This window comes from Gobio gobio (genome assembly GCF_949357685.1).
Source record: "Gobio gobio genome assembly, chromosome: 17".
Lineage (NCBI taxonomy): Eukaryota > Metazoa > Chordata > Actinopteri > Cypriniformes > Gobionidae > Gobio > Gobio gobio.
Window position 1 is genome coordinate 13,184,318 of NC_137110.1, and position 27,670 is coordinate 13,211,987.

General features: G+C 36.3%; 1 protein-coding gene across 1 annotated transcript in view; it reads left to right on the plus strand.

The window, feature by feature from the left end:
• grm2a (glutamate receptor, metabotropic 2a) overlaps positions 1 to 27,670 on the plus strand; it is a 70,345-nt gene that overhangs the window by 34,147 nt on the left and 8,528 nt on the right. Inside the window, exon 3 of the mRNA XM_079840433.1 lies at positions 25,171 to 26,008. Within this exon, the coding sequence (XP_079696559.1) occupies positions 25,171 to 26,008 (838 nt within the window). The remainder of the gene's footprint in view (positions 1 to 25,170; positions 26,009 to 27,670) is intronic.

Genomic DNA, 27,670 nt, shown 5'->3' on the forward strand with positions numbered 1-27,670 from the left:
AATGAATATTTTTATTCTGCAAAGATGCTTAAATTGATCCAAAGTGACAGTAAAGACATTTATGATGTTACAAAAGTTTTAATATACAAATGCTGTTCTTTTGAACTTCAAAGAATCCTGAAAAAAAAGACCATGGTCTCTACAAAAAAAAAATTACATTAAATTAAGCAGCACAACTGTTTTCAACATTGATAATAAAAAAAAATGTTTCTTTAGCACCAAATATGTCACGGGTGCACGCTGGCAGACAGACAAAGACAAATTAATAAAGTTATAAACACGTTTAATCACAGGTAAAACAAAAACAGGCCGACAGGCAATAGCACGATATGACTAAACATAACGGTGACCAAACAAGGATGATAATAGCACACAGCTCACAGATATGAACTAATAATGACCGTAATCAAGGAAACAGATGAGAGGCGGGAATCTGAACAAAGATACACGTGACAAATGAAAACAAACTGAAAGTCTTTGAACTAAACCTGGGGTCTCCAAACTCGGTCCTGGAAGGCCACTGTCCTGCAGAGTTTAGCTCCAACCTCAAATAAACACACCTGTCCCAGGTAATCAGTGTCTCACAAGGCCCTAGTAAGACCCTGATTAGCTGGTTCATGTGTGTTTATTTGGGGTTGGAGCTAAACTCTGCAGGACAGTGGCCCTCAAGGACCGAGTTTGGACACCCCTGAACTAAACATAATGGTGACAAAATCGGCATATTAGAATGATTTCTGAAGGATCATGTGACACTTGAAGACTGGGGTGATGATGCTGAAAATTCAGCTTTGTCATCAAAGGAATAAATTACATTTTGAAATATATATTTTTTTAAAAACAGTTATTTTAAACTATAATAATATTTCATAATATAACTTCTTTTACTGTATTTTTGATCAAATAAATGCAGCCTTGGTGAAAGTCTTACCAACTCCAAAAACTTTAGGAAGTTTGAATTTTAGAAATGTGTATTTAGTTAATATATATATATATATATTTTTTAAATTATGTTTAAGGACAAGGATAGAAGAACACTTCATTTCCCAGAATGCATTACCTATGTTGAATTTCTTTTAACTGAATTCCTCTTCTTGACATTCCAAACTTTCAATTGAAAGGGAGTCAATTTTGTACAACCCTGTAAAATATTTCCCTACTTTTTATTCAGTATTATCCTCATCCTGCTCATTCTTTGAAAGTTTTCGCCTTTAGACATTTGGGTTATGGTGGTAAGGAATAAATATCCATTATAGGGGAGAGCGGGGCACAACCTAACGCTTTTTGACTTTCTCAGTTTGTGTAAATCCAATTGGGGTTCAGAGTATTTATTTTTTCCCACATTAATTGCACACGTCTAGTACAATTATGTGGTTTTGTTTCATTAATACAGTGTATACTTTTTTCTTGATTTACCCCGAAAGAATGGAAGTGAAATGTGACAACGTGCCCCATAGGTGGGGTAACATGTGGTGGGGCACAATATAACATGACCAAATAACAGCTTAAAATGTTATCTGATATAATCAACTAAAATATTTTGTCAATAAAATACAATTATTAACTTTTTTAAATAAAATAATTTAAAAAAAGCATTTTTTAAGCATTAAAAATATAAGCATTTTTGAGTTTGACTACAAATACATCGTTAAATACAGCTATACAGCATAATAATAATGAATAATTTCTGAACATTAACTCTCAGTCATTATTCACACTTTTCTCATGGTTTCTCAAAATAATTAATAAAAGTATAGAATATAATGGCATATTTCTAATAGGGGCTCATTGTAACGCAGTGTTACAACGCACCCCAGCAGCGCAACGGGGATTTAAACCGCGCCTCGTGTCTTCTGGTGGTTAGATCAGCATTAAAGAACCATCTCAACTGTTAAATAACAGATATAAGATTACAATAATATCGCATTTGTCTTATTTTAAATAAACACGAAAAACAGAGATGAAAACTTAACTTAAGTAAGAAATTTACTTTTGCTATGGTTAAATACATGTTCAGTAATATCTTCCAGAGATTTTTTAATTTTGGAGCAGTTTTTTCTCTAAATAATGTTGATATGGCAACTAGTAAATACACTAAGTTTCGTCATTCTGGCATGTGTGGAAAGGGTTAAAACATGTGTGTTACAACTAACCCCCGCTCCCCTACTGTACATTCCGCATTCCCAAAATGCTCCTGAACGTTTTCTCGTGTCACACTATGAGCTGATAACTTTGTATAAATTCCTGAATTTTTAAGCTGTAATTTTTGTTCAGGGACGTATGACTGTGAAATGAGAGCGGGCTTGTTAAGGTGAGACTTGCTTGACAGCAGTGTGAACTCACTGGTAGCTATGTGGAGCCGACTGAAACAGACGGGAGGTTGCTTCAGGCTTTTAGAGGTGCTCGTGTTCAAACTCCACTCTCCTTTATTGGCGTTCTCTCCTGTGGAGCGATAAGAATGGCGGGCTTTGACAGCACAGACGCAAAGCTAAAGAAGCTTTTAGGGCATGAGAGCGAGCAAGAGGGAGAGAGTCTGATGAACGAGATGTAATTTTGGTTGAGGTCGGTATTTGGGGCCTTTCTCATAAAAAGTGCATGTCCTTGCCTGGCAGCTATTTATGGAGTTGCTGTTCTAAAGTGTCTGCTCCAAAGCACAGCCCCAACACCCTAAATCTGAAACATATATCATCTGCTTGACAGTACATCAAAGCTGAAGGCATGTCGACTGGTTTACAACGCAATATGTGCTTCCACAGACATCGCTCCAGAAATTTACATTCCTATACAGAAAGCACAAATGGTGTGACTGAGACGTTTGATGCTAAAAAATGCAGTAATTCCTGTAAATTATGGCCCATGAACATGCATTCAATTCATTCATTTGAATATTATGATGAGGTGAGACTAGTGACAATGCTCTGTCACACCTCACTTATCCTCTGCTCCCGAATTTCCTACATGTCTTTTTCCACCTCATGTTTTTCCTGAAGTCGATTCATAAGTTATGGCTTTGTTTGTTAAGATTTCGCTTGTTGAAATTGCTCAGACTATCTTTTGTATCCTTCATCAAACTTTGCACTGAATTATCGATTGAAATGTGCTTGGCACTCATTTTAACACAGACCATCTTTCTTCCCCAATGAGCTTCCAGTTTCAATTAACTGAAATAAAGTCCCCCTGTAGTCAATAATTTTATCTCTTAAAACTCATCTTTGATTAACAAAATTAAACGTTTTTTTCCCCTGTGAATAGCTTGAATGTAACTCTACACCCTTGCTTCATTTAGTATATGTGGAGCCATGAATATGCAAATTAGCCCCACCTCCACTCACTCACACCAGCTCTGAGATCCACTCGCTCAACTTACAGCAGTAAACGCTGCACAATGGTATCGCTCTTTACCATGTCGGACACAACAGTTATCATTATGTTTAGCCTTTTGCTTGACTACGTTATCAAACAGCTAATAATGTGTTGCTAATGTTACACAAACCATGTTCCCATGCCATCTCAGAGTCAGACAGCTGCCTTCTAACTATCAGTATCCTTAGAAACGCACAGAACAACTCAGAACGCTAGTGGAGAAAGACATAAAGTTCATCATAACATCGTAATATACATCATACACCCGCTATATTGCTAAATCTACCTGATTTTTCATATCAACAGAAAAATATACCGGGATAACCTGGCTTCTCTTGAGATGCCTCTACCTCAGAATGGTCATAGTTAATGATATGCTAAAGCCAGCCCACATGTTGACGTGATTGGTTACGAGGTAGTTTTTGACGTCAGAAACACCAGTGATTTCAAACCGTGTTTTTGAGACATGTCTTTGGTTCACTGCAGTTTTAAAGAGAAAATACTCAGCAATGGTGTTGACTAGGGATGCAACAATACAGTTAGTCCACGGTTCAATACATACCTCGATTTTTAACCACGGTTTTCGGTTCGGTTCGGTTCGGTTCTGATGGCTTGTCACATTAGTTTTTTGTTATTCTATTCTTAGGCGACAGGAACAGCAAGAGGTTAAGCAGAAAAAAGACTATTTTTTATTGCAATACTCTTTCTTTATTTTACTTAAAAGAATTGAAAACCCTTACTTAAACTTAAAACTTTACTTTAAAAAAAACCTTGTACACATTCCTAGTGTATAGTAAAATATAAAATAAATATATATAAAGATTTACAATGGCAGCTCAGAGCTGTACAGGAGCATTTAAGTATGAAATTGAATAAATAAATGTAAAAATAAAACACTACATAGACTTCACTATAAAATATACATTGATTCTTATTAAAGCTACTGTATTAATTCTTCCGTCAAGAGCAGTGAGTGATTTTCTCTTGTCTTTTGTATTAACATTAAAGGGATAGTTTATTCAAAAATGAAAATTCTTTCATTGAGAAATGAATACAGGTTTGGAACAATATTAGAGTGAGTACTGTCCCTTTAAGGACAGCGTGTTCATTATAGGCTGCGCTACTGACACTTTAAGACCTGCGCATCTAATATACAGACACACGCCGATTTTACTTTCACTTTAGACATAAACGACTGTGTTTATGTAAACCTTGTGTGTTTTTGACAGTATTAGCGCAGTAAGACGACTACTTAGTCCAGTAATCGCGTGTTTGACATGCGTTTAGTGCGCACGCTCGGAAAAGCGCATGTTAAAACCGCGCATGCGAATGAGCCGGCAAGGCTTTAAAATGCATGCAAATAATGAACTTTCGTGATTGTGAAAAACTATAGTGTTCCGTGAGTATAACTCTACCACTAACGTGTGATGGGAATGTATGTCGTGTTGTTCAGTATTGGGATGGAGGCAAATCATAGAATTTGTTGAAAAATAATTATTTCAATGCAAAACCGAAAAACCGCAATTCACAGGCGTGTATTAAACTGTGAATGGCGTACCGAACGGTTCAATATTATATTGAGAATTGTGGCATCCCTAGTGTTGACATGAATTGCCATCCCCAAACTGTTCCCACAAAGTTGGGAGCATGAAATAGTAAAATGTCTGGAGCCAAGCCCAACCTCTGAAAAACAACCCACACCATAATCCCCCCTCCACCAAACTTTACACTTAGCACAATGCAGTCATGCAAGTACCGTTCTCCTGGCATCTGCCAAACAAAGACTCGTCCATCGGATTGCCAGACAGAGACTCGTCACTCCAGAGAACACGTGTCCAGTGCTCTAGAGTCCAGTGGCGGTGTGCTTTACACCACTGCATCAGAAGCTTTGCGTTGCATTTGGTTATATTAGGCTTGGATGCAGCTGCTCGGCCATGGAAACCCATTCCATGAAGCTCTCTATGCACAGTTCTTGAGCTAATCTGAAGGCCGAACGAAGTTTGTAGGTCTGTAGCTATTGACTCTGTAGATAGTTGGCGACTTCTGCACACTGTGCGCCTCAGCATGCGCTGACCCCACTCTGTGATTTTACGTGCCCTTTTTTAAGTTGCTGTTGTTTATTAGTGACAACATTTGTGGCAACCTATCACGGTACCACAGTATCACTGAGCTCCTGAGAGTGACTCATTCTTTCACAAATGTTTGTAGAAGCGTCTGCATGCAGGTGCTTGATTTTATACACCTATGGGCATGGAAGTGATTGGAACACCTGAATTTAATGATTTGGAGGGGTGCCCCAATTCTTTTGGCAATATAGTGTATAAACAACATTAAACACTTGATTTTTTCCAAGATTTATTTCTTAATGTTCTCTGAATATTCAAAGCATCCAGTTTTTTAAAATGGTTTAAAGGTTATGCAAACGTTAACGGAACAGGTCATCCTTTTGCAAACTTTATGGGTATGTTACTTTTTAATGTTCTCTGAACGTTCTGAAACAATGAGTAACATTTAAAAAAAAAAAAATTTATTAAACCTTCCAAGAACCTTTTTGAGAACATTATTAAAGACCAGAGAACTTTAAACAAATATTAATTTTACTGGAAGAAAGTTTGTTCGTGACTTTGAGAGAACCTTGCCAGAATGTTAGGCAAAGTTTGAAGAAAGTTCCCTGAGCACTGGACAAAAAAATGTACTTTGTATTTCACTAGATAAAAAAAGACTTTTCACCTGGCATATGATATAACAGACATAAATCTTTTAGAAAATCATACAGTATAGAGACTTGGGCTCTATTGATTTTGGGCCAATATGCAGATACCTAGCAACCTTTGTAAACACCAACTGCATAGAAAATGCCCTGCCAGCCACACAGAATAGTTTTCTTGAATCTCTTTGTGTTGGTCTCATTTCCCTGACAGCAGCAGTGAGAAAAGTCTGTTGTTTAATTAATTTTCTGGCCTTAGTCCTGCTGAAGATGCCCTGCTGGTTGGACAAAACATCTCTGGTGATATATTAAGCTGACCTCACCACCTTCCTGTGATTCAGCTACATTGTGCCGGGGATTGATGCCGCTGGACAGAAGGCTTAACTTGGAAAACTCCCACCGGTGCCTTTGGCCTTCCTAATGAAGCTGCTTTGTGAACTATGAGCTCTGAAAATCGTTTACTTTAGTTTGTGATGATTCACTGCATAATTGGTGTCTTATTTTATTTTGTTTCCTGGTCTAAAGTATTTGCTTATGATTATTTCAATAATATAGGCCTACTGCTTTTTTTAAATACAAGAAGGGAAATTCAAGAGCACCACAAAGTACTCTATGGAAAGTTGTGGTTACAATGAGCTAAATCCTTAAAGGAACACTCCAACTTTTTGGGACTTTAGCTTATTCACTGTATCCCCCAGAGTTAGATAAGTCCATAAATACCACCCACCGCTAGCCTAGCTTAGCACAAAGACTGGAGGTAAATGGCTCCAGCTAGCCTACTGATATATGATACGCAGCGCCTGAAAATAGGCTAACTTCCGTCAACATAACCAATGTGACAACCTGCTTGCACAGGGAGTGTGCTGGGGCTATTTTCAGGCGCTGCGTAATAATATTGCGCCTGTTGCATCCATAGTACGGCACAAAGTTCCTTGATCATTACGCAGGAATGAGAGTATAGTTCCTAGCCATATCAGTCTAGAAAATCGCAATTTTTAATTTTCCGTCAGTCTTAGTACACGATGTAACTATACACAACACAAACATGTAAATAGGAAAATGTTGGCGTTATTTTGTCACTTATTGAGCTGGAGCCGTTTGCCTCCAGTCTTTGTGCTAAGCTAGGCTAGCGGTGGGTGCGTCAGATAGAGTTATGGCACGCACGGAGATGAGAATGGTTAGCCTAAGAATCTAGACGCACCCTAGCGGTAGAAAATGTATTTTGCCGCGAGTGTAGTCTAGCAACTCTCGGTAGAGCTGAGAGCTGGAAAAACCAAACTCTGGTCAGGCCAATCACAGCATGTGTAGAGTCGGTGGGCGGGCTTAACATAATGACGGCATGTCACGGCAGAGTTGCGGAGGTCTCTGCGTGCTACTCGTAAACAAAGCTGACGAACAGCGGTCTTTTGAATCGGTTTTGGCCGCGAATCTAGAAGACTTGGAGTTAAGCTTTTCTTTGAGAAAAGAACAAAGAACGGCAATGAAGTCATTCTTAAGAAAGGAAGATATGTTTGAAGTTTTGCCTACCGGATACGGCGAAAGTCTATCAGCTAACGTTAGCTCGGCTTTACCTTTTTCTTCGCTCTGATTGGTTGTGGCACTCATGGCGGTCATGGCGCTATCCAATTGTGTGCAGAGGGAATTTGAAAGACAGCCGTTTATCCCGCCCCTCGGATTGAGCCCTGTCAATGGTGAGTTTCCAGACCCAACGTCTTGATGTGGGTCTGGCTTGTCAGGCTAGAGCAGGGGTCTCCACACTCGGTCCTGGAGGGCCACTGTCCTGCAGAGTTTAGCTCCAACCCCAAATAAACACACCTGAACCAGCTAATCAGTGTTTTACTAGGGCCTTGTAAGACACTGATTAGCAGGTTCAGGTGTGTTTATTTGGGGTTGGAGCTAAACTCTGCAGGACAGTGGCCCTCCAGGACCGAGTGTGGAGACCCCTGGGCTAGAGAATGGTGTGTACGGACTTAAAAGATAAAGTCCCAAAAAAGTCGGCGTGTTCCTTTAACAACAATTTCAATGCTCATGCAAAACTTTGAATGATAATCCTATAGAAGTTGACTTCCTCTCTGAGAAAATGCTCAGAGCTCCATGTTAATTGTTGATTGCCTGCGTTCTGTAATCATACCGAGGAACATTTAGCCTCAGGAATAGCTAGTGATTAATTCATTCTGGCAACTACAGCTCTATTCAGCTCATTGGAGCTCTTAGCTTTCTGTGACTAATAATGAAGCAGTATCCTGCACTGATGCTTATGACTGACGACAGAAAAAGCAGCAAAGCAATGAAATCTCTGAAATATAAAAGTCCAATGTAGTTTTTTTAAACCAAAAGTATTAAGAAAAAAAATAAAAAAAATAACTTGGGTAATTGAGCATTTCACAAGTATAGATAGGCATAGAAAGATGAAAGTCAATTGACTGTGTTCACCATTCTCAGCGACAATGATATACTGTAAGGACCTTCTCTGGCTGTTAGAAACATACCATTACCTCTGTCTGCATGACAGAGATTGTTTATTGGCGCCATAATGAGCAGCAGTTTATCTCTTAAAATGCTTCATCAACACTCGACATCTGTCTGGCAAAATTAGTCCTTCCAATTTTGTACATTACTAATCTGTGATTTTGTCCCTATAAAATGGTTGAATGAACTCAACTTTAATTAAGTATATTTTTACACCATTGTTTTTTTTCACCCAGTTGTAATCATATTTTTTGTGTATGTGAAGCTTATCCTTAAAAAAAGAAAAATATTCTTTTTTGAGATCTATGAAAGATTGTTTGTGTCACTGAAAAAAAAAAAGGTAACTGCGGCTTTTTATTTCCCAATTATTGCTTTTTTAAATCAGAAAAGAAAAATATTCAAGAGTTTGAGATCTATGGAAGATTGTTTGTGTCACAATAAAAAAAAGGGAACTGCGGCTTTTTATTTCACATTTATTGCTTTTTAAAATCAGAATCGCTCTTCTGACTTTATAACTTGTAATTGCGAGTTTATATCTCACAATTCTGAGAAAATTCTGAGTTAAAAACTGTGAGAAATAAAGTCAGAATTGCAAGATATAAACTTGCAATTACACAAAACAAATTCAAAATTGGAAGATACGATTTTTTTAAAAATCTTTTTAATCTGTGGCGGAAACAAGCCTCCGTTGGGGACAGTAAGATTTAAAAAAAAAATTTTTTTTAAGAAAAGAAGAAGAAGAGAAGAAGAAATTAATACTTTTATACAGCAAGGATGCATTCAATTGTTCAAAAGTGACAGTAAAGACTTAAAAGACTGTTAAAAAAATTATATTTCAAATTGTTATTTTGAATAAAACACTTACACAAAAATATTAAGCAACACAACTGTTTTTAACATTGATAATAATGAGAAATGTTTCTTTAGCAGCAAATCAGCATTTTAGAATGATTTATGTTTAATGATGAGACTGAAGACTGGAGTAATGATGTTGAAAATTCAGCTTTTCCAAAATATTGAGCATGTACACTACACTGATGTGCAGCTCACTATGAACCCCCTGATAAGAATGAGATTTGTTCATCACACAGGGTGCATTAAAGGGTTAGTTCACCCAAAAATAAAAATTCTGTCATTAATTACTCACCCTCATGTCGTTCGACACCCGTAAGACCTCCGTTCATATTCGGAACACAAATGAAGATATTTTAGTTGAAAGCTGTGGCTGAGAAAGGCTTCAGACAGGCCTCCATTGGCATTCGGTACATTTACACTCGCAAGACCCATAAAAGGCACTTAAAACGTCGTTACAAAGTCCATCTCACCACAGTGGCTCTACAATAATTTTACGATGCGACCACAATAGTTTTTGTGCGCAAAAAAAAATCGAAATAACACCTTCATCCAACTTGTTCTTGTCTTCCGTGTATGCCTCCACGAAGCATGCGCGAGAATATGACGCAGATCCGGCGTTCGGACACATGACCCAGAAGCGATTTGTTTACAAGCAGAGGAAGACGCGCGTATCTAAGCTGTTGAATTCTACATTGATCGTGCTTTAGGTCTCGGCGTAGTTCTCAAAATCGGGCTAAAGTGTGTATTTCATGGATTCCCGAACGCTGGCGCTACGTCATATTCTTGCGCATGCGTCGTGGAGGCACACGCGGAAGACAAGAACAAGTTGGATGAAGGTGTTATTTCGATTTTTTTTGCGCACAAAAACTATTGTCGTCGCATTGTAAAATTATTGTAGAGTCACTGTGGTGAGATGGACTTTGTAACGACGTTTTAAGTGCCTTTTATGGGTCTTGGGAGTGTAAATGTACTGAATGCCAATGGAGGCCTATCTGAAGCCTTTCTCAGCCACAGCTTTCAACAAAAATATCTTCATTTGTGTTCCGAAGTCTTACGGGTGTCGAACGACATAAGGGTGAGTAATTAATGACAGAATTTTCATTTTTGGGTGAACTAACCCTTTAAATGTTCACATTTAGACTATTAAAATCATTAATCTGTAACTCAAGGATTGTTGAGATTGTGAGCGCTAGGATGGTGGCCAGTGACTTTGATGCCACCTAAAGGGCACATGAAAGTAAAGGCCCCTGTTAGAAAGAGAGCGAGCCTGAGCAAGAGAGTCCTCTGTCAGGCTGGGGTGAAGGATCAGAGTTAGATTAGAGCGATCCTCTCCTCTCTAACCGGGTCACACTTCCACCTGACCAAACACATCCACAGCTGTTGCCTGGCAACGGAACTCTTCAAAATCCCGAATGTGGAATCCACCTCCTCTGATGTAGAGGCAAACAAAGCTGCACAAAAGATGTCACTGCAGTGTTAGCTCATCACTCATAGCATCCTCCATGTCGCTAATATTCGCATTGTCAGTGCCGGCGCTGTCATTCTTCATCATCACTATCACTGATGTCAGCAGCATTATCATAAATGTTATTTTGTTGTCATCATTATCACCGCATTTATCATAATCCTCATATCGTATTCCTCAAACGCATGTATAAATTGTTGCATTTTTCAATATGTTTTTATTTATTGAGCATGAATGCAGTTTTGGGTTGTGTTTGAATGTGCGTGTCTTTGTGATGTGCAGTGGGAATGTGTTTTCATGGTAAAGTAGGATGAGGGCATCTCTAGGGACGAACAGATGGGTTTTTCATGTTGAAAAAGTCATGACATCTTTATGAAAGCAGAAGAATCACGTCCATTCAAATTGAGGGGAAACATTCTGACGTGGTTTTACATATAACTCTTAAAGCATAATTTGTACTTTTGAAAAGTTTCACGATAATTGTTATCTATCTATCTATCTATCTATCTATCTATCTATCTATCTATCTATCTATCTATCTATCTATCTATCTATCTATCTATCTATCTATCTATCTATCTATCTATCTATCTATCTATCTATCTATCTATCTATCTATCTATCTATCTATCTATCTATCTATCTATCTATCTATCTATCTATCATCTGTCTGTCTGTCTGTCTGTCTGTCTGTCTGTCTGTCTGTCTGTCTGTCTGTCTGTCTGTCTGTCTGTCTGTCTGTCTGTCTGTCTGTCTGTCTATCTATCTATCTATCTATCTATCTTCTGTCTGTCTGTCTGTCTGTCTGTCTGTCTGTCTGTCTGTCTGTATTCTATCTATCTATCTATCTATCTATCTATCTATCTATCTATCTATCTATCTATCTATCTATCTATCTATCTATCTATCTATCTATCTATCTATCTATCTATCTATCTATCTATCTATCTATCTATCTATCTATCTATCTGTCTGTCTGTCTGTCTGTCTGTCTGTCTGTCTGTCTGTCTGTCTGTCTGTCTGTCTGTCTGTCTGTCTGTCTGTCTGTCTGTCTGTCTGTCTGTCTGTCTGTCTGTCTGTCTGTCTGTCTGTCTGTCTGTCTGTCTGATTTAATAATAATTAATAATAATAATAATAATAATAATGATCATTTTCAGTTCAATTCAAATGGATTTGCAGAGTATTTTTGCTAGCATAGGAATTCAGGTTGATTGGACACTTTTTTGCCATTGAGTTGACTTCACCCTGAATTCACCCTATAATTCCAAAGCAATTTTACAGTTAACTTTGGCAGTCCCGAAGTACATGTTGTGTCAGCAGACAAACCATAGTTCATCTTTATCTTCATTTCTGATTTCTTATCTGTCCCCATCTCTGTCTCTGAGCTGGAAGAGTTTCTGCAAAAGTGTGTTTCAATTTTTCCCTCTACTCTGTTACAGTTTTTCTCAGTCGCTTTGGTACATTTCTCGAATCATCCTCGACATTTGCAAAACAACAAGTGCATTTCTCAAAACAATTCGTACAAATAGCAAAACACCATGGATTACCTGCAAAAGCCAGTCTCTTGCTCAAAATCCATAGTTCATCTCTCAAAAGTAAATATCTGTGTCAATGAACATGTCAGTGCCATCAGAATGACAAGTCCTTGTGTCATTGTGTATGAATAAGACAGTCAAATTGCTTAGTCATGTTGTCAATATAACTGTACTCTGGAGGGATGTTCTGGTGTAAACTATGGCTAAAGTTTTGATGACAATTATTGTAAATTGTTGGTTACACCTTAGTGTATGTGGGAGTTTGATTGTAAGAGACTGGACAAGATTCACATTTACGCTTTTACTGTTTGTACTGTAATTTGTTGACATACCATGTCATTGCGATACAGAGAGAAAAAGACAGCACTGCATAGCAAAAAGGAAAAAAAACTGAAAAACAAAAGTAGAAATATGAACGTCTAACGGAAATGTATAGAAATATGCTTGTCATATTATGACAACTTGTTCAACCATTTTGCATGTTAAGACTTATGCTATGAACTAATGCCTAAATGTTGTGGGGGGTGAGACTATTCAACAGAGACCCAATATAATACATTTTGATCAACATGACATAAGCAACTGATAATGTAGGAAACAGCAGAGAATTGGACATAATCATTTGCATGGATGTACACAAGCATTTGCAACTTGTTCAAAGAAATGAGAAACTGCTTTTTTGATGTGCACAAGTGACACAATTATGTGAGAATTGAACAGGTAGTTTTGAGAATTTCAATTCTGATCTGAGAAATGTACCAAAGCGACTGAGAAAAACTGTAATACATATTTCATAGTAACACTTTCTGTGCTTGGGAACAAATTGCTCGGTGGAGTCAGTGTTGTGCCGTTCACTAGCTTTATAGAGAGGAATGTGTGAAAGTACAAGCACAATGTGTGACATTACATTAGTTTAAAGAGCATCAGTGAGTGAGAAGTGAGTGGGAGAATAGATGGTCAGTCAGATCAATTCATTCTTAAGCTGTAAATAGGCTGGTCCTGGATATATGAATGGAAAAAATGTCCGTAATACACATTATATTTATTTTCTTGCTCTACTTCTCATTTTTGAAACCCTTATACAATGCTGTTTTGTGCAGGGTTTGCTGCTCTGATGCTTCTGTTTCTTGCATTCTAGAGGAAGCCAAAATCATGGATTTCAGTAAAGAGACTTTGAGTCATTGGACCAAGGAAATAGTGCAATACTCTGTGTTATCTCCAGCTCAGCTTGGATCTAGTGTGAGCAGAAGCTCCCAGAATCTTACAAACAAGGTTACTGCTTACCATACAGTAGCTACAACGTAATCTCTCCCTCCCTCCCTTTATCTCTCTATCAGTCTCTATTCTCCATTTTCCTCTTTTTTGCCTCTGGATCGTTCCTCTTCTAAAATGTCAATATGAAGGCAGTGCAGAGGGTGTATTGATAGAGTGGCTGACAGCAGGCCAGTGTTAAGCAGCTGTGTAAATGAATAAGACATGAGCGCCCTGTCAGACCGAAACATGTCTTTATGGGAAAATCTTTACATGCTCATCAGTAAATTCAAGATGTATATCCTGATGATTCCTATATAATGTTTAAAGTGAGTGAGACAAACTTATTAATGAAGTTCAAGGCACAAATGTAAGATTTTTGGATTAAAATATCCCAAAAACCATCAGAACAATGTTATATATTTTGTTGACTTGTGTACTTACATTATCCCAAATGTTTCCAAGAATGTTTAAATCCAGAGAAATAAGCAATTTTAACCAGGACACGGACCGTGTCCGTGCGTCGCCTATCGATGACATCATACCAGCGTTAACCCCCGATTTCTGGTTTTATTTTGTAGAAACCATGAAACACTAAAGGCGCTTTAATATATTATGTGTTTTATTAGACAGGTGAGCAACTGTTTGGATACATTCATTGACAGAAAACGAATCATTGTTAAATAGCTCAACACAGTTAGTCTTATTAGTTTAAATCTTGTTTTCTTGATTTACCGCGAGTACCATGTTTTACCATGTCTAATATCCATCTAGCTTACTGCAGTGTGCAACAAGTGTCTCATAGTAGCCGCCGAGCGAACGCACAGAGAAGCATTATAACATAACTTTCAACACACTCAAATCATGTAAGTAATATGATAAAACAGCGCTGCGTTACCCCAGATATGCATGACAGGAAAAAGCAAAAGCGGTCGTCTGTGGCATAATAAAAGGTCCTCGAAATCAAGTTGTCATCAAGCAACGCCTTTGTTTTGAATAAATGACATCTAGCAGTGAAAAATTACATATTGTGGCTTTAAAATGTTCAAAAAATGTTAGTTTGATATATTTCCAGATATCTATTTGTATATTTGTATATTGATATTTGAACTTAATTACATTTTTATTTATTAATTTTATTTCAATTTCAGAATGTAATTTTTTGTGTTTTTTTATAAATTTAAATTGTGGTTTGTATGTTAGCCTCTTAAGATCCGGGACCATTTTTGGGATTTCTGCCTGGATTTGGCCTACCCAAATTGAAAAGCTTTCCATACACACATACAGTGGTCTAAGTTCAAAATATTGGTGTCATTTTACAGGAAACCCTTTGAAGTTTCATAAAACACTGCTAAAAATGATAAACATATATGTTGTCTAAACTGTAATAACCCCCCCCCCCAAAAAAGAGATGCTTTGTGAATTTTTTGTTGTTGTATAAATTCAGTTTTGAAAGTGTGTAACTCAGGCCCTGTGATTTCTAGCACCCTGCAGACAGTTTGGGGTGTTTCCACTAAATTCCAGAAAATAGTGGAAAAATGAATTTTGTCTGTGTCGTGTTGTATGCAAGATTTATTCAAATGGATCTGAAAGGAGGACATTTATTGTGAATAAGTTACTTTGTGTAAAACAAATGCCAAAGTAATGCATATCTCCAGAAAGTAGAGACTCTACACTTTCAAATGGTACCACATATGAGGTCAGAGCTCCTCCACAGACATTTAAAATTGAAAGTATATGCATGATGATGTCATTCCGGACCCTGTATACAATAATACAATTATTTCGCAATTACTTAATTTCGATACTGTGATCAAATTAATTTATGTGATTTTCCTCTTAAATAATTGAGTTTAATATTTTTCCAACATGTTAAGACATATGGAGACATGAAAATATATTGCGTAGCAGGAATAATTGGATATGTTAAATAACAAACACACAGTATGTCCACTTCTTCCGTCAAAAACAAATCCCGCTGCTCAAGAGCCATCTTCTCTTCTAGAATAATTAATCCATTTTACTCTTCCGTCTGCAAATCCATGTGGCTGGTGATTTTCTTAATTAAATCCTAGGCTGTGTCTTGAAGGCAGACTCTCTGCATCATGACATTATGAAAAAGGGCATTAGCTCCATATCTAATGTGTTTAAGTCACACAAAGCCATTTGGTATAATAGAAACGCGACCCACGGCTAATCAGAGCTAATCAATTGGATTGAAATGCTCCTCAAAATATGATTGAAATTCCTGTTGAGAACATTAAGCTGGTACTGTAACTGTGACCAATTTGAATTTGGAAACTTTTGATGATTTTTTAGTGTCTGTGCACTGGCATCTGTTTTTTAATATTTCATCTCTTTCATTTATTAGCGGTGCTTGCTAACACAAGCAATATTGCTACTATCTATCATGCTTTAAGTTACCTTTTTAGTATAAAAAAGTGCGTAGCTTGTCCCACATACGGACATGAATGATTCACCATGGTGCAATCCAAAAAACATGGCACTTTATTGTAAGTTGTTTGTACGCTGGATCCTTGCTATATATCAAGCTGTACCGTATACTAAAACACTGGCTTGGTGACAGTCATTTCATTGTGATTGGCAGCTTTTAGAATGTCATCAGGCAGAAGCAACATAATAAATAAATATCCATGAGCACCTGCATGCACTTTAAATTGATGGCGGCAAATTTGACGCCACTGTAGTACAAAGCTGGCTAATGAATACAAGACTGCTATTAAATCTAATTTAAGAGCAAATTAGAAAATTTACTATAATTAAGAGGTGATTAGAGCATAGACTATAATTTAGATAATTACTGATAGTCTCTAGTTATATTTCTGCAACACCCATGAAGTTATATATCTTACTTACATTATATTGCTTCATTTTAATCATTAAAAATTCAATATTAAATAAATATGTGGTTGTTTTTCCCCCCCTCAAATCCTGCAATATGGCATTAAAGTAAGGGTGTGTGAATCTAGAGGACATGACGGGAAAATAAAACAGAAAAGAAATCTGGCAGCTGTCTTCTAATATGTTTAAACACAGACAGTCTGAACTTGTCACAGAAAGAGGGATTTAGTTAAAGCTAATGTTATATGGCATTGAATCGTCAGAAAGGCTGATCTCAAAGCGAGGTATAGGAAACCTCTGGGGAAACAAAGTAACAATATTAACCTCTGCTTCTCAAAGGCACCCTTTCATTTTCAACCCAACTTGTTTCTATAGCAACCGATTTGAAAAATGTATGCTGAACTTTTCATATTGCGTCTCTCTTAGAACTGTAAAAAATGCCCCTGGAAATTCCTATATATGAGATGACTGACTCTGTATAGGTCATTATGCTATATGCGTTACAGAGAGCGGGAAGGTTATATTCTAATATCTGTAAAACATAATTCTGCTGTAATTCATTAAAATACATATTTTCTAATGTTAATTCAATTGAATAATTATTACACAGTTTTATTACACAGAAGACTTGATTCCTTGAATATAAAGACTTGAATATGAAGACTTGAATATAAAATTGTTGCCGTGTTCGTCTTGTTGCTATGCCGAAGCTCATGCTGTATGTTGTAAGCTAGCAGTTATGTTAATTGAATGTTCGTTCAAATTTATCTTGTCTTCTCAAAATGTAAGCACAAAAATGTTAATTTATACTTCAATCATGGAGTGTGTTTTTCTGAATAGCTTTAGTTCACTCAAAAAAAGATTACATTTTTTATGTCAACAAGTTCCACGTAATTGGGTTATGTTGAATTTAATTAACATTGTTTATTTCAGTAAACTTTTTTACATAAGGTTAATTCAATGCCACTTAGTTAAACCAGGTTAACATTCTTAATTTTGTCCAAAACTATAACGTTTAATTATTCTAAAATGAATATAAAAAATAAATAAAAAAATCAAGTAATCCAGTTTAAAGCAGCACTAGGTAACTTTTCAACCTTTATAATATATTTTCAAACCTCTTGTGATGATACATCGACTTACAATAGGTTGAATGACACGTCTGCCATAGCCTGACGGGGTCTGTATCTTTTTTAATCGTACTTTTAAATTTCGGGTTTCGGGTAGTAACCCGAGAAAAAAAAGAACTACAAAATTCGACTGCTTTACGGCATATACGTCACTTCCACCACCACCACCCCCCACTTCCTTAAATTCGGACGTGCGAGCCAAACTATTATTTGTTTGCCGAATGTTATAGTCATGGCCGAAGCAGCACAGAAAAATAAGAAAGCAAAGGTTTTGTCGGAGGAAAGCAAAAAGAGGAAACGAGAAAGTGATCGGATTAAAGGCAGGACGAGGATCAACATTGGGCCAGCGTTTGCTCACGTGCGTGAGCTGAAGGAGGAGGGGCTACATTCTTGCAAGTAAATACATATGATAAGACGTACAAAATCATATTTTAGGATACCTAACATGTCTGTGATATTGGTTTATTTGTCTTGCCTCAAGCTATAATGCAAATCGATTTTTCAAATTTGCAAATTCATCTAGGGTAGGTTGATATTATAATATTGACGATATATGGTTATTACCTACCACTCAAACATTGAATTGAAGTATCATATAGATTCTGTAAAACCGGAACCAATAGACTAGGCTACTATAATGACGCTGGCTTGTAAACGTGAGCATCGCGATCATTTGGCGTTTGAAAAAAATAAAACCCATGAAATTATATTCATATGACATGCTGAAACATATGCCACTGTACCTGGGATGAAGACATTTCACACGCGACGCAAGCAGAACACCTGCATGTGAAATCCAAAGACAGGTGAACTCCTCCCGCAGTGTTCAGGGCTATCATAGTTGACATGTCAACAAATGCACGTGCGATGCATCCACTGATGTAGAATGACAGTTTACGACAGTAGTAGAGGACAATAATGTTTCCCAACTGTAGGGGGACCCCGAGAGCAAAAACTACCTAGTGCTGCTTTAATAGATTATTTTAATTAGTGAAATTCTATTTTTATAACATTTACAAAACCTTTTACAAGATTGTATTGGCTAGCCAGAAGATGGTTTTGTTACATCCGTCATGCCCAAAATAGTTGTTTTTTATTATTAAAGTAACTTTAATTGGTTTTAGCAGGTCCTCATCTCAACCACATGCGCTACACTTCACCACAATGGTAACCTCCAAACACACTAACATAACACAAACTTTTAAATACCAACATAACAAAACATTAAGCATTAAAAAGCCTCTCCATTATCTCATCTTGTTAAAAATGCATCAAATAGCACTTTATTTAAACATTTACTCTCCGAATTCAGCCCCTTTGCAAAGCATGATGGGAAGTGAAAGTCTTGTTTGATTGGGTTACATGATTGAAAAATGTTATTTCAAAATGAAAACATAAAGTTATGTCAAAGAGTAACTGTTTTAAGTCAGTTTAACATGAATCAATTACATTTGAACCAGAAACCTGATATAATTGTGTTACATCAAGATTAATTGCTTAAATAAAGTGAACATCATAAAATAATTTTTTGAGTGTTGGATGTTCATCTAATGTTTTTTTTTGTTGTTTTTTTTCTACTTGTTTTAGGTAATGTTTGCAAAAAAAAAAATCTAATGGAATGCTCGCATAACCAAGAATAAACATTTAAAAAACGTAAAAAAAACAACATTCCGAAATAACGTTTTCATAACTTAATGGGAACGTTAGCAAAACATATTTTTGTTAGCTTGGAATGAACTATATTTGTCCTATCTTACAACATACAGTACATGAAAGATTCTACAATTATTTTAAATCGATATTTCATGACCACGTTTTAATTCATTAGGTGAGCAGTCGTTTAAGTTTGAGCACTTGATCACCCTGTTGTGGTTTATTTTGAGCTAATGACCAGCATGAGCTTTGTAGTATAGTATTAGTTTTGGCCCCAGCAGTGTAACACAGTCAAAAGTGACATTAATATTGACGCAAGACAGACTGCCATACATTAGTAACCACAGAATGACATGAAAATTGCTCTAGTACACATTCTTGAGGTACAGCACTTACAGTAAGTAGGGCAGTGTGCAATAGACATTTTACTGCCATCATAACAGACAGGTAGTATTTCTAAGTGGCTGTTTAAGTGAAAGTACATGAGGAAAGGCAGTTACATTAATAATTTGTTGCCTTTTGTTTGATGGAGAAAGCTAGTCTTGACTCTAGAGGATGTGAAGAGCGGCCTTGGTATCTTTATTCCATTTTTGCTTACAAAACAGTGGTTGGTAATTGCTTTTTTAACCGTGAGCGTACTTAGTTTGTGATCCCACATATAATGACATTTATTGAGATTTGTTAGGGTTAAATTAGACGTCATGCACACAGACCGTTGGCTGAACGTCTGACGCACATGACACACAAAATGGGGACTTCTACAGGATTTCCGGGAGACATGTGTCGCGTTCTTAAACTGTCAATTACAGCTGTGACAATGAGCGCTTATCATGATCAACTAAACGCTTGATTTTCAAAAGTATGTGAAGTATGTCAATTTTGCGACATATCTTGGACAAATACGTCCAAGAGTTTTACACAGCGGTCTGTTATTGTAGGAACATTGGCGTTAAATTTTCCATGACGCGGAACGAAACAAACTGTGATTGGTTGCTTTACATGTCAGTCAGATGGCCTTTGGGTGCTTATTGGCCAATGAAAGCTGACATGGGGCCGCCATAAGTAAGTCTGAAGGTCTAGATATGCGTAATAGGCTTAAATGAACAATTTATGCCCAAATCTCTCAGACACAGAGTGAGTGTGTGGAGTGATTCATGCTTGGTCTGTATACATAGTTATAGTATGATTAAGATAATCATAGAAATACTTGAGCAGATTCCAGGAGGTACAGGAAATATTTTGATTGTGCTTTTTTGAAACTATAAACAGAAATTATTAGTTACATTTTATGCCAGTTGTTAAAATACCTAATTGTGATGAATCTACTTATTTTCTCAGATTCTTACAAAGGAAATTAAACAATTTGCGGGGCTATGATTTGCTTACTTGTTGAGCTTCAACAATAATTACTTTACTTATGAAAACTGCAAATTATATTGTTAAATGTCCCATGTGGATTTGGAAAGCATTGCATTGGGATAGCAAAAAGGCTATCTTTGTATTTCTCTTTTTATGAGACCTTTTCTTTTGTGTATGGGACGTCTATTCACATGCATTGCCTATTGACTGTGTATTTACGTGATGCTGAATATGTTAACCCATGGGTCTTCAACCGGGGGTCCGCAGCGGTACTGCAGGGGGTCTGCCAATTAATATTTGATCAAAAATTATTTTTTGATCAAAAAATTATAATATGGGGAAAAAAACATCACAAAGTCAAATTCAAATATAAGCACCCTGAAACGAGTACCCGCCACTGATTCTGTAATAATATTATTGGCGAAACATTGCATTTGAGTTGCGCTCATGGAGAACCCTTTATAATTGCGCTATGGAGAACCTGAAATGTTCCTTTTACAGCATGTTATGCAGTGGTGAGAAATGTATCCAATCATAGACATGCTTGATGATCTCTAACTTATTGTTAATCATAATAGTTAGTTTCTATTTATATTGAAGGCTATATGCTTAATATGTAGCTCTGTTTGACACATTTTGTATCGGGGGTCCCTGCTCCATGTCTCTATCGCCTAAGGGGTCCTTTGGTCCTTGAAAAACATTGAAGACCCCTGTGTTAATATGTAAGTCAGATGACAATTACATGTTATGCAATGTTGACATACAGTACAGAGAAAACCTGAAAAGCTTTCTTATTCACTGCTGCAGTCTTCATGCTGACTTTCCCTCAGGCTTCTAAGGAACTGCCTGAGGCAAAGACCAGTCAGGCTCTATTGCATATCACATGATCACAACTGAAAAACACTCACACACAGCTGGCAAAAAAGTGTCTCAGGTTTACTGAGTGAAATGAATTGGTGTGTAAAACCATATAGATCTAGTGCTTCACTGTCCGTCAACACCTAGACAGTAAATTAACTCTCTCATGAGCAGTTTTCGTACATGCATATTTCACAAATAAATCTCCGTTATGACAGTGGAAGGGTTAAAGAGTTTTTTTCAGATTTTTCTCATGCAAATGTGAAGTGTTGCCATTAGGGTTCTCATAGATGAGACAAGTGAGAAGGGTGAGACTAACTAATCACTGCTCTAATCATGCTTAGACCTAAGTTGCAGACCTAACTACAGCTTAAACTGCCACTGTCAGCGTTTTCTGTAAATGCAGATGATGGTTCATTCATTATTTTGATGTATGCACTATGGCAAAACACAGTTACTGCGACAACACTGAAAGATAAAAATGGCTTCACAGGGCTAGAGATTTGCATGTTTATTTTACATTTTATATAATGTTTTTTAATCTCTCAATAACATTAATTTGAATAAGAGTCTCTCCTGCAATCATTTGAGTCATAAGAACAATGTAGTAAATATATTATAAATGTGTATATACAATATTGTATAAATGTTTTTGAAAGAAGCCTTGTGTGCACTAATGCGGCATTTTTTATATTTTATATATTATTTTTTAAAATGTATTTTATTTTTTCTGATAAAAAGATTCATTTTTAGCAGCTATTGCTCCAGACTTATGGAAGCTTGTTTCCGCCACAGAATAAAACAATACAAAAGGTAATTGTGACTTTTTCTCACAATTGCATGATATAAAGTCGCATTTGTGAGTTATAAAGTCAGAATTGCAAGTTATAAAGTCAGAATTGTGAGTTAAAAAGTCAGAATTGTGAGTTATAAAGTCAGAATTGCAAGTTATAAAGTCAGAATTGTGAGTTATAAAGTCAGAATTGTGAGTTATAAAGTCAGAATTGCGAGATATAAAGTCAGAATAACAAGTTATAAAGTCAGAATTGCGAGTTATAAAGTCAGAATTGTGAGATATATAGTCAGAATTGCGAGATATAAAGTCTAAATTGTGAGATATAAACTCAGAATTGCGAGTTATAGTCAGAATTGTGAGTTATAGTCAGAATTGTGAGATATAAAGTCCAAATTGTGAGATATAAAGTCAGAATTGTGAGATTAAAAGTCAGAATTGCGAATTATAGTCAGAATTGCAAGATATAAAGTCCAAATTGTGAGATATAAAGTCAGAATTGCGAGATTTAAAGTCACAATTGTGAAATATAAAGTCAGAATTGAGAGTTATAAAGTCAGAATTGTGAGATATAAAGTCAGAATTGCGAGTTATAGTCAGAATTGCGAGATATAAAGTCCAAATTGTGAGATATAGTCAGAATTGCGAGTTATAGTCAGAATTGCGAGATATAAAGTCCACATTGTGAGAAATAAAGTCAGAATTGCGAGAAAATAAAGTCAGAATTGCGAGTTTAGTCAGAATTGCGAGTTATAAAGTCAGAATTGCGAGTTATAGTCAGAACTGCGAGATATAAAGTCTAAATTGTGATATAAACTCAGAATTGCGAGTTATAGTCAGAATTGTGAGTTATAGTCAGAATTGTGAGATATAAAGTCCAAATTGTGAGATATAAAGTCAGAATTGTGAGATTAAAAGTCAGAATTGCGAATTATAGTCAGAATTGCAAGATATAAAGTCCAAATTGTGAGATATAAAGTCAGAATTGCGAGATTTAAAGTCACAATTGTGAAATATAAAGTCAGAATTGAGAGTTATAAAGTCAGAATTGTGAGATATAAAGTCAGAATTGCGAGTTATAGTCAGAATTGCGAGATATAAAGTCCAAATTGTGAGATATAGTCAGAATTGCGAGTTATAGTCAGAATTGCGAGATATAAAGTCCACATTGTGAGAAATAAAGTCAGAATTGCGAGAAAATAAAGTCAGAATTGCGAGTTTAGTCAGAATTGCGAGTTATAAAGTCAGAATTGCGAGTTATAGAGTCAGAATTGCGAGTTATAGTCAGAACTGCGAGATATAAAGTCCAAATTGTGAGATATAAAGTCAGAATTGCGAGTTATAAAGTCAGAATTGTGAGTTATAAAGTCAGAATTGCGAGTTATAAAGTCAGAATTGTGAGTTATAGTCAGAATTGCGAGATATAAAGTCAGGATGTACAAATATTTTTTTATTGGAAATGTTCTTATTCAGGTTTATACATCCAACATTAAGTATAGCCAATTTAAGTTTGGAAACAATATGTTGTATTTGTAATATCACACTTACTATTTATCTAACAGTTTAAATGTTTTTTTCATACATAAAAAAATATGTAGATGGATTTTACTAAGGGGGTCCCTCATATAAGGTTAATCATATTTGGTGGTCCTTGGAATCATAAAGTTTGAAAAAACCCTGCTTTAGAGGCTTGTAGGCTCGAGTCCTCCTCAGCAATTAAACTCTAGTATGAGACAGTCTAGTTAGTGTCAACCGCCTCCAAGGTCACGGCACAAAAAATACTATTAAAAAGTAATTGTGAAAAAATACTTTGTATTACAAATCTTTCGATTTACTGGCTTTTTATTAAAGGGATAGTTCACCCAAAAATGAAAATTCTGTCATAATTTACTCACCCTCAAGTTGTTCCAAACCTGTTTGAGTTTCTTTGTTCTGCTGAACACAAACGAAGATATTTTGAAGAATGTTTGTAACCAAGCAGATAGAGCAACCATTGACTACCATAGTAGGGAAAAAAAATACTATGGTAGTCAATGGTTGCTCTATCTGCTTGGTTACAAACATTCTTCTCATCTTCTTTTGTGTTCAACAGAACAAAGAAACTCATACAGGTTTGGAACAACGTGAGGGTGAGTAAATTATGACAGAATTTTCATTTTTGGGTGAACTATCCCTTTAATGCAATACAGTGAATGACAGCCGTCTGCATTCTCCCAGTTTTGGCAGTTTAGTATTAGTGATTAATTTACAGCAAAACAAAAGATAACATCTATGCTTTCATATATGAATTTATTTTATAAATAAATAAAATAATTTAATATATTTTCATTAAATTAAATGCATGCAAAGGTTTGTGGGTGATTTAAGGACACGAAGGATGCGTCCTTCAAAACAGGCCAAAAGAAGGACGCGAAAAGAAGGCTCCCTTCCAAGGGTCCTTCAAATTGAGATGGCTTTCGTTTGGTGACGTGGCAGCCAAGATTTGCAGCCTTCATAGGACACAGCCTTCCGTTTAAGAAACACCCATATACTGATATGTTGCTCAAGAAACATTTCTTATGATCTATGTTGAAAACAGTTGTGTGGCTTAAAATGTCTGTTGAAACCATGATACACTTTTTCAGGATTCTTTGATGAATAGAAAGTTCAAAAGAACAGCGTTTATTTGAAATATAAATCTTTTGTACATCTTTGGGTACTGGGCTGAAAATGAAAAGCCCACAAGGTTGTAGGGTCTAAACAAACATCATTTTGATCATGTCGTTTAAAAGAATTATACTGACAGTCAGCACTCGTGAATCACAGTGAAATAGTGTGGCCGTTTACACACTTCAGTAGTTTTTCATCACAGTTTTTCATTTGTCCTTTTGCAGGTGGCCAATCTCCTGCGTCTTTTCCAGATTCCTCAGATCAGTTATGCCTCCACCAGTGCGAAACTGAGTGACAAATCCCGTTATGATTACTTTGCCCGGACTGTACCCCCTGACTTCTACCAAGCCAAAGCCATTGCTGAGATCCTCCGCTATTTCAACTGGACATACGTCTCCACCGTTGCCTCAGAGGGCGATTATGGGGAGACGGGTATCGACGCCTTCCAGCAAGAGGCCCGCGCCTTGCAAATCTGCATAGCTACGTCCGCCAAGGTCAGTCGTTCCATGGACCGCTTCAGTTATGATGGAGTAATCCGATCTCTGTTGCAGAAGTCCAACGCTAAAGTAGTAATCCTCTTCACCAGAAGTGAAGACGCAAGAGAGCTCTTGGTTGCAGCAAAGCGCATGAACGTCTCCTTCACCTGGGTGGCCAGCGATGGCTGGGGGGCGCAGGAGAGTGTGGTGAGAGGGAGCGAGAATGTGGCGGATGGAGCTTTTACCATTGAGCTGGCGTCCTATCCGATCGCTGAATTTGCAGCGTACTTCACAAACCTCAATCCATACAACAACACACGTAACCCCTGGTTCAGAGAGTTCTGGGAAAACCGCTTTCAGTGTAGCCTGCACGACATTAACTGTGGGAAACATTCTCTCCGGGACGGCAAATTCGAGCAGGAGTCCAAGATCATGTTTGTGGTCAATGCTGTCTACGCTATGGCCCATGCCCTTCACAACATGAGGCAAGCACTGTGCTCAAATTCCACCAAACTCTGCAGTGCCCTGAAACCAGTGAACGGGAAAAAGCTGTACAAGGACTACATCCTGAAGACAAATTTTGACTGTGAGTTTCTTCAAAGTGATAGATTATATCATTTAATATTCGCTTTATAATCAGTAGTTCACCCCAAAATAAAATTCTGTAATTAATAACTCAGCGTCATGTCGGTCGAATTCAATAGGATTTCTTTCTTCTATGAAAACAAAAGATGGTTCATGCTGGAAAAGGTTCACACTGTTCATTTTCAAAAGCAGAAAGGACTAAAAAGCCCCATACAACTATAATAAAGGTGGTCCTTATGACTTGACAGAAACACTTTAGTTTAGGGTCCAACTCTCACTATTAACTAGTTGCTTATTAGCAGCGTCTTACTAGGATATTGGCTGTTTTTAGTACTTATAAAGCATGTTAATAGTGAACGTTAATAAACGTTAGTTAGTGAGAATTTGACCCCAATCTAAAGCGTGACCGAATTGTCCTATATATCCTATACATTAAGTCATCTAAAACCATGTTAAAGCTTTGTGCAAGGAACAGACTAAAATATAGAGTGAATTCAGGGTGATTGGGACACTTTCCAAGTCATCTCAATGGCAAAAAGTGTCCCAATCACCCTGAATTCCCCTATACAGTAATAAGTTATTTGCCAAAATCTTCCATTAGCCTATAGGTTTTATATCTTTATCTTATATATTTACCGACTGTGATGCGCCAACATTAAATATGACAATTTGCATTTATATGACAGTTTGCATTTCATGGAAGAAAGTCATGTTGGAAAAAAAATGGCATATAATAAGCAATTATCATATTTAAGAATTATATTAAGTATTAAAAGCGAACACATTTCCAATATATATATATATATATATATATATATATATATATATATATATATATATATATATATATATACACTACCGGTCAAAAGTTTGAGAACGGTAAGATTTTTAAATGTTTTTAAAGAAGTCTCTTCTGCTCACCAAGGCTGCTTTTATTTGATCCAAAATACAGCAAAAACAGTATTATTGTGAAATATTTTTACAATTTATAATAACTTTTTTCTATTTGAATATATTTTAAAATGCAATTTATTTCTGTGATTCAAAGCTGAATTTTTAGCATCATTACTCCAGTCTTCAGAATCACATGATCCTTCAGAAATCATTCTAATATGCCGATTTGCTGCTTAAGAAACATTTATTGTTATTATCAATGTTTGAAAATAGTTGTGTACAATTTTTTTTCAGGATTATTTAATGAATAGAAAGTTCAAAAGAACAGCATTTGTCTAAAATATAAAGCTTTTTGCAACATTATAAATGTCTATACTGTCACTTGATCAATTTAATGCATCCTTGCTGAATAAATGTATTAATTTCTTTAAGTTCTTTCCCCCAAAAAAAAAAATTATAATAATAATTCTTACCGGCCTAAAACTTTTGAATGGTAGCACAATGTTACAAAAGCTTTCATTTTTAGATAAATACTGTTTTTTTGAACTTTCTATTCATCAAATAATCCTAAAAAAATGTTTTACCCAACTGCTTTCAACATTGATAATAATCATAAATGTTTCTTCAGCAAATCATCATATTAGAATGATTTCTGAAGGATCATGTGACACTGAAGACTGGAGTAATGATGCTCAAATTTCAGCTTTGCATCACAGGAATTTTTAAATATATTAAAATAGAAAATGTATTTTACATTTTAGAAAATTAT